The sequence below is a fragment of the Populus nigra genome, chromosome 1 (genome assembly GCF_951802175.1).
Source record: "Populus nigra chromosome 1, ddPopNigr1.1, whole genome shotgun sequence".
NCBI lineage: Eukaryota > Viridiplantae > Streptophyta > Magnoliopsida > Malpighiales > Salicaceae > Populus > Populus nigra.
In genome coordinates, this window is record NC_084852.1 from 15,877,162 (window position 1) to 15,892,065 (window position 14,904).

At 30.0% G+C, this 14,904-nt stretch overlaps 1 protein-coding gene across 2 annotated transcripts; it reads left to right on the plus strand.

Moving 5' to 3' along the window:
- Positions 1-3,360: 3,360 nt before the first annotated feature.
- LOC133672648 (glucose-6-phosphate 1-dehydrogenase 6, cytoplasmic-like) lies at positions 3,361-8,929 on the plus strand. Of its 2 annotated transcripts, none has more exons than XM_062093133.1 (16): positions 3,361-3,549; positions 3,756-4,047; positions 4,146-4,231; positions 4,513-4,558; positions 4,640-4,826; positions 5,476-5,633; positions 5,719-5,787; positions 6,033-6,091; positions 6,409-6,445; positions 6,735-6,806; positions 7,091-7,238; positions 7,412-7,507; positions 7,721-7,791; positions 8,041-8,156; positions 8,337-8,382; positions 8,465-8,929. In XM_062093133.1, the coding sequence occupies exons 2-16, from the start codon at positions 3,874-3,876 to the stop codon at positions 8,630-8,632; spliced, it is 1,533 nt and encodes a 510-aa protein (XP_061949117.1). In that variant the 5' UTR covers positions 3,361-3,549; positions 3,756-3,873; the 3' UTR covers positions 8,633-8,929. The 2 variants fall into 2 exon arrangements, with proteins under 2 accessions (XP_061949117.1, XP_061949108.1); XM_062093124.1 differs by having other exon boundaries at positions 3,822-4,047.
- The last annotated feature ends 5,975 nt before the right edge of the window (positions 8,930-14,904 follow it).

Sequence of the window (14,904 nt, forward strand, 5' to 3'; positions counted from 1 at the left end):
TGAAATAGAATGTTGAAAGTTGAAATGAATAATTAAATAAATCCATGAGACTAATATGTAACTCAATAAAAAATAAAAAGAAATAAAATGTAATTTATAAAATAATTTAATATTTAAAGATAAAATTAAAAAAAAATTTAGTGAAAAGTAAATTTAAAAACAAAAACTAACAAAAAAAAAAAAAGCAAGAAAACACTATATTGATTTAGCCACACGTTTTAGTGTTTTGCTAGATTTTCCATATTTCACTTTAAAAACAACTCAATTTTTAATGTTAGAAAAGAAACGTCATTACATAAGCTTTTTATAATATCATAAAATTTGTTAATTGAAAAATTAAAAGATCATGCATGTGTTTAATGCAATATATATTATTGTTTTTGGTAAATCGTAAAAAGAATCATGGATGTTAATTAATGATCAAAATTGAAAATTAATCTTCTTAATAAAAAGTCAAAAATAGATGTACATTCAAATAATTTATAAGTGCAAGCTACAAAGAGTCCTCTTAGTTAATGGTAACATGCACTTAATAATTTGCTGAATAAAGCTTAGATATTGGAATCATTTTCAATAATAACTTTTATCTAATTATGTGGTGATTAAAATAAATATTCAAAAGAGTTTGGAGGGTTAAAATTTTTAGAGAAAAAATGTATTTATTTTGTCAAAATCATCATTTTTTATTTGTGATTTTTTTCCTATTTCTGAAAACAAGATAACCCCATTTCCAACCTTCAAAACCTTTAATCAATCTAAAAATAAAAAATAAAAAACACTTTACAGGCCACTATATATATATTTACATTATTATAGGAAAAAAAACCTTCATTGAACTTCTCTCTCCAAAACAAGGTCATTGACACTAAGATGAACATTTTGTTGTAACGTGAAAAACAAGAATCTCTCTCTTAACTCTTTTTTTTCTAAATATTTCTCTCGTGTCTCAACATTCAAGAATTAAAAAACAAGATAAATGAAATTTTAGAACCAAATCATAAGAACCTAAAACTACATGGATTAAAAATGTAAAATTTAAGAACTTCATGGACTGAATTGAAAATAAAGCTTAGGATCAAATAATAGACATCTAAATTACAAGGACCAAAATATACATATAAAAACTTTAGGAATAAAATTGAACTTTTACCAAACTTCAAGGACTCAATTGCATTTTGTCAACATCCAATAGACTAAAATGAGAGGAAAATGGAATTTTAGGAGCAAAATATAAACATCTAAAACTACAAGGTCAAAAAGTATAGAATTTAAAAAATTAAAGGACCAAATTGAATTATTTTGAAAACACTAGAGACCAAATTGAAATTTTGTCCATTGAACTGTTGTGAATTTTATGACCAAAATGGAAATACTTAAAACTACATGGATGGAAATAAAGAATTGAAAAATATGAGGGATTAACTCGAACTTTTTAAAATTAAAGTAACATTTACTGAAGTAAAAGTAACAATTATTTTATTGAATAACCAACTCTTTACATGAATTACATTGCTGGTAGGATTTCAAGTTAATTTCTAATGTAGAAAAAGGAAGCGCGTTCATTTTGGATATATTTTTAGGTATTATGGTTTTTTTTTAATTGAGAAATGAAAAGATGTTATCTATGCTTAATAAAATAAATTAAAAATTATATGAATTGATAAATTGTTATTAATGTTAATTAAATACTAAAACGGAAAGTAAAAATAAAGATGCATATGTAAATATTTTACATTGACTATTTTTTTTATATACATTTTAATTTCTTTTATATGCACTCAAACCTACCTTTTCCATCATAGTTAATAAAAACTCCATTTTCATTGAACTTTTCTGGAGAAGATGAACTCATTGGAACAAATATCGGCCTTTTATGGGAGAAATGTAGCCTTCTAGGCACTTTCTCTCTCATCATAATTTTTTGGTGATTATCTTTCTCATCTCAATATTTAAAAAATAAAACATGAAGAAAATAAAGTTTGGTATCAAACATGAATTGCTAAAATAATAGAGATTGAATGATAGATAACTAAAACTTTAGGGATTAGATTGAAGAGATTTCCATGCCATAATCTAATATGGTCTGTTTTGGCTGTCTTTGTTAAAGTTACCCCCTGGCTCTTACTTTTTATTTTCAACTACAATTAAACCCAATTTTAAAAAATTAATTTCTAATGTGGAAGAAAAAAATACTGTATATTTTTTCAATGTGGAAGAAAAAATCATTTTAATTATATTTTTTAACTTAAAAAGATAACATACTGATATAATATCTTTTTAATATGAGATAAAAAACTTTTTAAAATAATTTATTAAACTTTATTATTTATAACATATATAACTTATATATTTTAATATTTTTATATAAAATATTAATATTTTTTTTTAATTTATCCAGTACCCAGATCAATTAAGACCAGAGTCAAAAACTATGGCTAGAGAGGCTCTTTTAAAATAAAATTATAAAAATCTCTTAAAACCAATAACCACAGCCGCAAATATTGGCCCGTGGTCAAAGCTTTGACCAATCAGGTCCTCAATTTTGCTAATATATTTTGAAATCAATGGTTTGCCTTAGCTATTATTCATCATTGAAGGGTTGATTCCACTCCTACAGTGTGAACCAGAAAGTCTCGAAGCCGACCGCCGCCTAAACTTGTCAGGTAGACCGTATTCTTGTAATGTCTACAGTTCGTATAGTATTGTATTTTTATAATATCTACAGTTCGTATAGTATTGTATTTTCATGCCAGTCACTCACCTTTCTAGATTTCACTTTCAGGGGTTGATCCCCCGTGCTCTCTCTTTTAGGATTCACGTTTTATAAAAGATATTTATATAAAAGCTTCTATCATGGATTTGGCTTGATTGTCTTTTATTTATAAAATTTTCCATGTATAGATATATAATTATTATTTTTATTTGAAAATAAAAACATTCTCAGTTCATCAAAAGTATGCTCCCCGCATCGATTTGGTATATATATTCAAAAAAATATAATTCATATGAATATATAATTATATTTGATACTTCATATGAGCATATTGCGCACACCAAACATTCTCAATGCCAAGTGGTAGATTCCACCAATAACACGTGGTCTTTTATATATTCTCCACCTGCCAATATCTTGGATCAAGAACATATTAAAACATGAGCTGCCAAGATCATGATCCAATCCTTTGTTTATTTATTGTACCACTAGGATAAAAGCAAGGACATAATCGAAATGATTTGTGTAAAACAGGGTACAAGTCTGAATACAGAAAAAATCTGGGTACAGGTCTGAATACCAGTACGGGTCCGCTGCGGCGGCTTTCAACAGTTTGGTGGGCAACGCACTCCTTGTAATACCGTGCACTTTTTTTTAACTAAGACACTCTCTCTCTCTCTCTCTGTCCCCTTATGAATTATGATATAAATATCTTCTCACCAACTCCTTAAAATCTCGGCAGAAAAGTTTGCACCACATTCTGGGCTCAAATTTGTCACTTGTTGATCTTTAGCATTTCATCAGATTCGATTCATTTCCCAATTCCCATATTTCAGGTTTGCGTTTCTTTTTATTGAAGATCACTTGAGAGTTTGTGTCTAATATTAGTTTGCTTGAATTTTTTTTTTGTTTTGTTTTCGTAGTTAAAGCTTTTGTTTCATTTCTTTTATATTACAACCACGTTTTGGCTTCGATAAAACAAAGGAAAGGAACTGAATTTTAGCGTTTTTGTGTTTGGCAAAACCAATAACCTCGGTTACAGGGCCTGTGAGAAACAAGTTTTTAGTATCTCGATTTTGTAGCCAATATTTTTGTGTTACTGAATCAGATCAGGAAAGGCGGTGCTGGGGAAAGGAAGCAAATCTTGATATATCGAAGACATGGGATCCGGTCAATGGATGGTAGAGAAGAGATCTGGTTTAGAAAATGATTCGTTTCTAAAGGAACATGAGACTCCGTCTGAAAGTGGGTGCCTTTCAATTATTGTTCTTGGTGCTTCTGGTGATCTAGCCAAGAAGAAGACTTTCCCTGCTCTCTACCATCTTTATCGCCAGGTAATTAAAGGGAAATCCTTTTGCTTGCTAATAAAAGATACGGTCTCTTGTGAATCTAGAGAAGTTTTATTGATTTTTTTTTATGGGATGTTGGGCAGGGGTTTCTGCACCCAGATGAAGTCCACATTTTCGGATATGCAAGGACCAGGATTTCAGATGATGAACTTAGAGATCGAATCCGTGGGTGAGATATCTTGCCTAGCCTCCGTCTTGTGTGCCTGCTTCATTCTTGTGTGCATGTGCTCTATCAAATGCGTTCGTTTTTTACTCCGGTTCACTGTGATAGAGTAAATAATGGGCAAGGTGCTGGGATTTGTGTAGTTCATACCAGGAAGAAAGTAGGGAGCACATAGTTCATAGATGTACTTTGTGACCGCGGCTATGTTTCAGCCATATTTTTGGGCTAAAGGTTATTGATAAGTATAATGAATATTGCAAATGACTGGGATTGAACAATCATTTCAGATATCTTGGCAAAGAAGCTGAAGTTGTATCAAAGTTCTTGCAACTGGTTAGTCTAGCTCTTTCTATGCGTTGTTTTTTTATTAGTCTGTTCCGGCATGCACCACTAAAATCTTTTTTAACTTCGCAGATCAAATATGTAAGTGGTTCTTATGATACTGAGGATGGCTTTCAGCTATTGGATAAGGAAATTTCACAGCATGAAGTATCAAAAAACAGTGCAGAAGGATCATCTCGAAGACTATTTTATCTTGCACTTCCCCCCTCAGTGTATCCAACTGTCTGCAGGATGATCAGAAAATGTTGCATGAATAAATGTAAGAATTGCTGATCTAATTTGCTTTTGTGGCTTCCAATATCGAATGGAAACATTTTTTGGCCGTTAACTTTACAAAACCCGACGCTCCATCTTTTACCATATCCTCTTTTACATCTGGTATTTCTTGGAAGAAAAGAAAAGGTACAAGAAGAAATTCATTTGCCTGAATGCCACTTTTGGAATGGAAAAAAACAAAATAAAAGAAAGAAAGATAGAAAACGAGAACTGCCCTATTTGTGCAGACACTGACAATTAAATTACCTTTTTTGACCGCCTTGCATTTTCTTAAGAATGCCTCTTCAGGGGGTCTTAAAACTTACATTCCAGATTGGCATAACTGGATGCCCCAGTATTATGCACAGCCATCACTGGATCTGCTAATGGTGGAGAATCTTCATATGTTTTTGTTTCGGTTTATCCCCCTAAATGAGATGATGTTTTCTTGTAGCTACAATTATAACATTGATTCATTTATCCTTGAAAGCTAATTGAACTTGCCATTATGTTTGATCCAGATTTGGTTAGATAAATTGTGCTAGACTTCCCAAAGCCATCGTTCAAGTAGCTGTGTCAATTTTCCAGTGTTGCTGCAGACCTGAACTTCTTGTGTTTATCTTATTGACTTCTGTTCTTGTAATCCTTTCCAGCTGATCATGGTGGATGGACTAGAATTGTCATTGAGAAACCTTTTGGCAAAGATTTGGAATCTGCAGAAAATCTCAGTGCCCATATTGGAGAGTTGTTTGAAGAAGCACAACTTTTTCGTATCGATCACTACTTGGGAAAAGAATTGGTGCAGAACTTGGTAAGATACATAGAAATATTTAATGCTCATTGTTCATCAACGTTGGTATCTCTTTTTAATTCTTTTTGTTGCTTGGATTTTGTAGCTAGTTCTCCGTTTTGCAAATCGCTTCTTTTTACCTCTTTGGAACCGCGACAACATTTCCAATGTTCAGGTGAGCATCTTTTGTCATTGTGTGCCAGACAAAAAAATAAATAAATGCTAATGAAGAATATGAAATTATAGTTGATAAGTTAATGATTTGGAAAACACTTCCTAGCTATGAATTTATGGCTTTCAACGATCATCTCAAAACATCAAAGTATGAGATTCTTCTTCACCAATGTATCTTCTGTTAATTAAAAGCTAGCATCAGTGCATCATAAATGTCAATCATCATCTCCTTTGTTGCCTTTTCAGATTGTGTTTCGGGAAAATTTTGGAACTGAAGGTCGTGGTGGATATTTCGATGAATATGGGTATGCTCACTAAACACCAGTTTCTTGTACAGTCCATAGAGCAGGATCTCTTTCCAAGAAACCACATCTTTTTTTTCTTTGGAAAGTGTTCGTACTGTAATAACAAGTAGTATACGTAATTTTACTTTCTTTACGCTGGTTTTTCTTCTAGTTTTTTATTCATATCTTCTTGAAAATTAGCAGGGAAATATTTTCTTGAAAATGCAAGGGTTATGGAAACTTTTGTTTTCTGTTAATATGTATTGTTGAGCTCTTTGGGTGTTTTGTAACTACAAAATCAAGAAGTCACAAGCAGTAACCTTGTTTTTCTGCTGCAGGATTATTCGTGATATTATTCAAAATCACTTATTACAGGTATGGGCAATGGGTTTAAGCTGGACTATTATATGCTTCGTCATCTTTTTTGGAGTCTTAATAACCCCTGCATGTAGGAGAAGCATTTTTTCTGGAGCATTCAGATATATAAATTTTGTCTACTTTAGAATTTGTTTTTTCTCATCGAAATAGCTCAGCCTTGTACTTGGGCATATCTTGTTGGTATTCATTTGAACTTGGGATCATGAGCATGTAGCACCAGTCAAGAGAAAATATGAGAAAGGAAATGAGTTTCATTCGTGGCTAACTATTGTTCTACTTATCACAGATTCTTTGTCTGGTTGCCATGGAAAAGCCCGTTTCTCTCAAACCTGAATATATTCGGGATGAGAAAGTGAAGGTGAGCATCAATCAGTTTCAGATCATCAACTATCTCTCATAATCTCCTGATATTTATAATCTGGAACCCTTTAATGATAATCATGAACCAAAATGCTTCAATTTGTGAGTTCCCTGAGGGATGAAAAGCATTAATTATTGAACCTCTTAGGAGTCCATTTAGACCAAAGCATGTCGTTTAAAATTAATTTTCTGTTGTGCTGTCATCTGTTCCTTCAGAGGTTGATGCTCTGAGTCTTAAGAGTACCCTTTCAATTCAAATACTTATTGTTCAGTGACATTCAGGTTCTTCAATCAGTACTTCCAATCAGAGATGAAGATGTTGTTCTTGGACAGTATGAAGGCTACAGGGATGACCCAACAGTTCCTGATCAATCAAATACCCCAACATTTGCTACTGTTGTTCTGAGAATACATAATGAAAGATGGGAAGGTATATTTACTTTAGGATCCATTTACTCTGCTATTTATGGAACATTTTCACAGTTCAGAGGAAATGATTTCTGAATCTCCTATTTTGGAACCTTAGATATACTTCAGACATCAGATTGATCGAAGAAGCAAAATAGTTTGTTCTCATTGGTGCTTCCATACTTTGTTTCTCAGGGGTTCCTTTCATACTAAAGGCAGGAAAAGCATTAAATTCAAGCAAGGCAGAGATACGTGTTCAATTTAAGGACGTTCCTGGTGATATATTCAAATGTATGACTCTGGAACTTTAGAGTTCTGCATCACCACTTCCTCTGTGGTCCATGTTGATTCCTCTGTGGCTCATTTTTTGGAAGTTATGATGGTTCTTTTTGATAAAAAAAAATAAAAATGTTTACCTATGTATAAAATTGATTCCATGCTCCCAAATACGTTAGTTTGGTCCCTGTAAGCATCTTATTGCTTGACCTGTGTTTAATTTTGTAGGTCAAAAGCAAGGAAGGAATGAGTTTGTAATACGCCTGCAACCCTCAGAAGCCATGTACATGAAACTTACGGTATGAGTCTAATTTGGTAATTGCATGCAAAGCCTTTTCCTTTGTCAAATTGCATGAATGTTTTGTCCAGTAAAATGGGACATTAGAGCTAACGAGATTCTGCATTACCTCTCTGAAATATCATCCTATGCGTTCCCTTTAGTTGTGAGCTGAATGCTCGAGACATCATAAATCTTCAACCAGAGATTATACACTAGATCTCAGGTATCTTTGTGCTTGCCACTGAATTTCTCTCTGCCACTCATGCAGGTCAAGCAGCCTGGACTCGAGATGTCTACTGTTCAAAGTGAACTGGACTTGTCATATATGCAACGTTATCAAGGGGTTCCCATCCCGGAGGCATATGAACGTCTGATTCTTGACACGTATGACTCCTGCCCTTTGGCCATATTTTTTCAACAAAATATATTTTAGTGCTACTCTTGTCGTGAGAGTTCATAAAGATATTTGAATTAAGTCCAATGAGCTTAGAAGCTTTAGCGTTATCTAAGAACCAAGGATATAAATAACAGAACTGGTAACGAGTATTGATTTTGGTTTTGCAGAATTAGGGGCGATCAGCAGCATTTTGTTCGCAGAGATGAATTGAAGGTAAATTTTGTTTCAGCTTCGTAAAATATCTGGACTGAAATGGGATATCAAAATCTGATGGTTGCTCCATTTCAATCATCAGGCAGCGTGGGAGATCTTCACACCCCTTCTGCACAGGATTGACAATGGTGAAATAAAGCCAAAGGAATACCAACCAGGCAGCCGGGGTCCAGTCGAAGCAGATGAGTTGCTGGCAAAAGCTGGTTATGTTCAAACACATGGCTATATCTGGATTCCTCCTACATTGTAGAAATGTAGCCTGCATGGAATAAGCTGCTGTGCAGTTTCCCTAAGAATAGTATAATTTTTAGTTATGAAATACTACTACCTGAGGTGTTTTATGTACTGCGGCCTTCAGCTAAGCTTGTTGAGAGAATTTGCTTTGGCGTGTGAGCAGTCTCCACTCGGAATATGTATAATAAGTACGTGTCTACGTGAGGAAATAAGGAAATAAAATTGCTTTAAGCCGTTGCCAGGGTGTAATGATATTGTAGATTCTCTCTTCGAGCTTTATTAATAATTTTAAATTCTCTCTTATGTTTTTCAACGTGGCAAGCTGTGATTAGCGTATTATTTGTGTGTTAATATATTAAGATTTTAACCACTATTCTACTGTCATGTATTATAAAATTAACATGTAAAAGAGAAAAACTAAAAGATTGATACGAAGCTGAAAAAAATACATGAGAAAAATCTTCAACTCAAAACTTTGAATCACTATTGTAATAATCTCAAATTTTATTTTATTATATTTACAAGAACATATAGTGTGAGCAATGGCTGCTCTGAGCTATTAATCTTAAATTTTTTTTAAGATTAATTATTAATTTATATACAGTAAAATTTTAATTTAAATAAACAATCCAAAATATTAAAAAATAAATTTAAAAATATATAAAATTAAAGTGAAAGTAAAAATAAATCCTCTATTAAAGTTATATTCTTCGATGTTTAATGTTTTGTGGATTATAATTCATCTATAATCAAATCTGAATCGATATTGTAACAATTCCTTAATAGGAATAAAATAACAATTTCACGTCAAGTGGAAAACAAAGTTATTAATTTTTTCCCTCTCAATTTCTCCTTCCTTCACTTGATTCTTTCTTAGATTAATGTTTTATAAGTTAGACTTTGTAAATTATTCTCTTATTTTTTTATTTTTTTTCTTAGATTTTTTTTTATGTTTTTCCCTTACCTTTTCTTTCCTTTTCTATTCTGCTTCTGCCCAGTCGGCATCATATAAAAGGAAGAAAGAACTGATTTGTTTTATTTTTTAATGGTAAATAATCATTTTACCCTTAATAAGTCATTTTACTTTTATTTGACAGTTTTTTTTGTTAGCACTACCAAGCTCCGTTCATCCTAAAATTTTAACCATGTTTTATTCAATATATTTTAAGATCCCTTATAAAATTTCAGCTCAATCTGATGATCAGATTGAAAATTATGCACAATAACGTAAAACTGATCAAATTATGATTTTTCATCAAATTTCTGAATTTCTCCAAAACTTCTGAAATTTTAACCCAAACTAAAACATCATATTAGAACGCTCCACGTAAATATTTAGAATTTTTTGATAACTCAATCAAAAATTATGAATTGTTTGTTACATAAAACTAGTTAAAAATATTGATAAAATCTTGAGTTGGGTTATAGCCCACCCAAGCCTTTAACATGCCTCCGCCCTTATGTGTGTATATATAATTCTACTAAATCTTTTTCAAAGTTTTCTTTATATTTTTCTAATATTAAGTTATTATCAACTTAGTTAATTTTTACTATCTGCAAATAAAATTTTAACATATTACTATCATTCAAGACTTCTATATTTATATATTACCATCAATACAAAAACTTCTTCTTTGTCTTCCATATTTCCTCAAGAAAATTAATTATTTTATTATTCCAAAATATTTCAAGTAATGTGACAATTAACTTAGTTACGACATAAAACCAACACATATTCATATTAATGCAAATCAAATTTAAAACTTAGTTTACATAAATATAGTCATATGGGTTTAAAAGAAACTAATTAAGATATATCAACCATATTTAATTTAGATTTATACACTACTTGGTCATAAAATTATTTTATATAACAAAATATGCATTGATTTCATAAAATTACAAATGCAATATACATTACTTGTCATGACGCTGTAAAGTACCTGAAATTTATATAATACTCAACATAATTAGTTTATACATAAAATACTCACTATTATTATTTTTACATGTAATTATTCACAAGTGATACAAGTCGCTTGATTTAAGAACGCAATATCTTCTCTTGCCAAACCAACATTTGTTTCATTTCTACATTATGAATTTCTTTGATTGCCCATTAACGGGGTACTAGTTCTAGTAACCAGGATATCGATATCTTCATCTTTCCATTAACCAGGATATTAATTTCATTAACCAGAGAATTAATATCTTCATTTGCCCATTAATCAAGGCACTAGTCCTATTAATTGGGGTAACTAGTTTCTCAACCACTCATTAATTAGGGCACTAATCCCTGATCTCATTTAATAGGGTAACTAGTTTCTTCAACAATTTATTGTTTATCATATAAGGTTACTATACATTTAAAGAATAATTACAAACACAATTAAATAATGCTCTAGTTTTAAGGTGTCGAACACTTACCTGATATCTGAGCGCGTGAAATGATCCCTTGCTGTTGAGTTGGTCCTGTGGCCTCTCCTGCACGAGCATTAACAATATATCATTTGTCATTCATTCACAATAAAAGTTAATTTTATTTTCTATACATATTTCAAATTCTCTACGACATATACTCATTCAATCAAAATACTAAAGTCCTACATAACTATTAACTCTTTCAAATTATTAAAACATTCATATTTCACATTTATACTTCCTAATCTACTTTACTTAACATGCATAGTTCTACCTTAATTTCTATTTATCAAGTCATCCGTTAATTTTCATATTCTTCACACTTACAATTCTATACTTATCACACAACAATAAAAACTTTTAAAACTATTATCTATAATAAAAAAAAATCCATAATATGATCGGTTTTAAAAGCTTTATTCCTTTTTATTCATAAATCCAAATTTCATCTCAAAACTGCTCATTAACATCTATTTCACATTTCTATAATTCAACTTGTAATCTTAGTCATATCTCTCACCAAATTCTTCTCCTTTATAATTCTAAGTTCATTAAATATTTAATCACAACTAAATAATTTTATTAAATCCATTCCAATCCACCATAAATACATCAACACATTAATTACACACAACTACACAAACATTTATTAAATTTTCATGTTCCTCATTTTTCTCCAAAATGATCGATCATGGTTCTCTCTAAAACACCCAATTATTTTCTTCAATCATTCATTATTCACATCATCTACAACATATTTCTTCACAATTTCATCAATTTTATATTTTCCCTAAATTTTCTTCTAAGAACCCTTATTCAAAAATATAAAACTTAAGCCTTAAATCCATTTCTTTTAATTCAAAATTGTTTAAATAAGTAGAACTTCTTACCGGACAATAAAATGGATTTTGAAAGCTAACAAGTCAAAGTTTTTTTCACTCTTTCAATTTTCATCCTCTTTATCATGAGTAACAACCCTAATTTTTTACTATCCCTCACTTAGTTTCCTCTTAAATCTTTGCTTGATGGATTGGTTGGTGTTTTACACTTCCTAACTCATAAATCTTACCTAATTTCTACTTTTTTTTTCTCAAGAATTTTTTGTGTTTAGCTCTCACAATTTTTTTCTCTCTTTCTCTTCTTTATTTCCAGTTATGCTGAAAATTTAAGGAGGAAGAAGAAGTTGAGTTTTGCAGCTTTTAAGTTCAAATGATCATTTTACCTTTGATGAGCTCTTTTAAATTTATGTTCGGCTATTAATATTTCACGTAACCTTTCCAAACCTGATTGTCCTAAAATTTTCTTCTGCTATAAATCAATATGTTATAAGACTCCTTGTAAAATGTTAGCTCGGTCCAACGATCAAATTGAAAATTGCGCTTAATAGCGTAAAATTGCTAGAGAGATGATTTTACACTAAAAATTGAATTTCTTGTTTCATTGTTCTATGTATCGTAATAATTATTCCACTAAATTCTTAAGACCACCATCTTATTCCAAAATATATTTATTTTACTTTTCACCCTTAGGTTCATTTACGACTTATTACTGTTTCACAATATTATTATTGATTTTCTAACCAAGATTTCCACCAGTATATATATGTATATATATATATATATATATATATATATATATATATATATTGCTAATTAGAAATCACAATATTCCTTTAACACTATAAAATTTTTAACCGGTTATTACCACTATAAAAATTTTAACCGGTTATTACAACTATTTTTTAACATTAGTTTATTATAAATTATTTTTATTTAATCAAATTGAAAGCTTATATCACAAGTGATGTAATTGAATTTTTAAGGAGTTATTATTATATAGTTTAAGGAATTGTTAATTTTATTTTTTTCTCTGGTTTATTATGGACGTTTATTAATCTTCCTTTATTTTCAAGTTTTTTTTTTAATTTTGTTTAGGATGATTTTTTTTAGCTTATTTAAGAGTTGTAAACTTCTCAGAGAGACAAACTACATATAAGCTATTTATCTAGTAATAAAAATACGAATTAGAGTTCTATGTGACAACCTTATTCGACTTCAATTTTGTCTTTTTAGCTTGTTTTCTTTCTTGTGTTATTTTTGTTTGCGTTAGTTGATACCATAACTCAATGCTCTCGATGGTTATTTGCTTTGAAGTGTGCTAAAATAACCATGACTGAAAAAACATAGCATAATATAATGCGCTAATGTAAAAGGAGATGAGAGGATTCCTTCTTGAGATAGAGATGTCCATAAACTAGTGATGAAAGATATGTAAAGATAAATTGCATAATTGAAGAACTGGTGATAGAAGATATGCGGAGATAAATTGAAAAATTAACCTATCAGTTGATATAGGTAAGGAGCTTGGAGGGATTATAAGAAAAGTGATCATAGATTCATGACTAATTTTAAGAACTCGTTGCAGAAGTATGATTAAAGGAAGTAACTTCTTCATCAGGATCAATAAGATATTGAAACTGAAAGTTTTGATGATTCTAATTCCTTTATGGATTGAAATTAACCACCAAAATTTGATGAGAATGATGCTGAAAGAGAAGATTTAGATGTAAAATTCTTGGTTTGTGATGTCCATGAGAATGAAACAAAATTAGATGTTGTTTCAAAGGTGATTTTTGATGAAATATATTGTGAAGGATATGCCTCGCATATGCTTGAGAAGAATTTTGGAATTGATAAAGGTAAGAGTTGATGTTATTGTATTTAAAATAAGAGGTGTGAATTAGATTTCCAAATCTCCTCCTAACTCTAAAATTGGTTTCATTGTTAAAGAGACTAAGCATATTGTTGACAAATATGATGTTTCAAATGGAAAGGTTAGGTGTATAAAGGGTTCGACGATCGAGACAAGAGCAATTTAAACTCGAGGATGAGTTCTCTCTAACCCAAAGAGATTGATGTTAAGGGATTTTTTAGGAGATATGACTTTTCTTAGTTATTATTATTTATTTAAAAGATTAGTAATTTTATTTTTTCCTAATTTATTCAGGACTTTTATTGATTTTTCTTTATTTTCAGGTTTTCTAGTTGCTTAGGTTATTTTTGAGCTTATTTAAGAAGTTGTAAACCTTTTAGAGAGATAAATTACATTATAGTTATTTTTTTTATAATAAAAATACAAATTAGAATTATGTGTGACAACCATTTTCAACTTCAATTTTATCTTTCTAGCTTTCTATTTTTATTATGTTGTTTTGAACTGTGTTAGTTATTATTAGAGCTCCACTTTATTAAGTTTTAATTTCGAATGTATATTGAATATTTTCTTATAAGATGTGTGTGTATTGTTTAAACTAGATCAACCCACACCAATACCTTTCAAATGTTACAAAAATTTATATATGGTATAGCTATTGTTTTCTTAAATAGGAAGGATAGTATAATTGTTAAATTATGTATTATATTTCTTTCTGAAACCAACAGTAATTAATAATTTTTTAAAAGTCAACAATAGTTAGGAACTCAACTTTAATATGTATTGAGAAAATAAATATATATGATATATTTTTTAAAAAACAAATTGTGTTATTTGTGTTCTAGAATAGAAATTTTTTAAATTCAAATTTAATTTTAATCAATAAAAAAAAATCTAAACATCGATACCAAATTGAACAAAGTGTTATAAAAATTATACAAAATTTAGGTAAAGAAATTTTAATAAATATGAGATCTATTATTATTATTATTATTATTCTTTCTGTTGAAACATAATTGGAATGATATAAAAACTCATAATTATAATAACCACAACAACACACATTTGATTATATTTGAATAATCAAAACTATTTAGATGTAATCCAACTAGTTGTAGGTGTGTATAATAATTTTTTTTATTCATGAATAAGAGA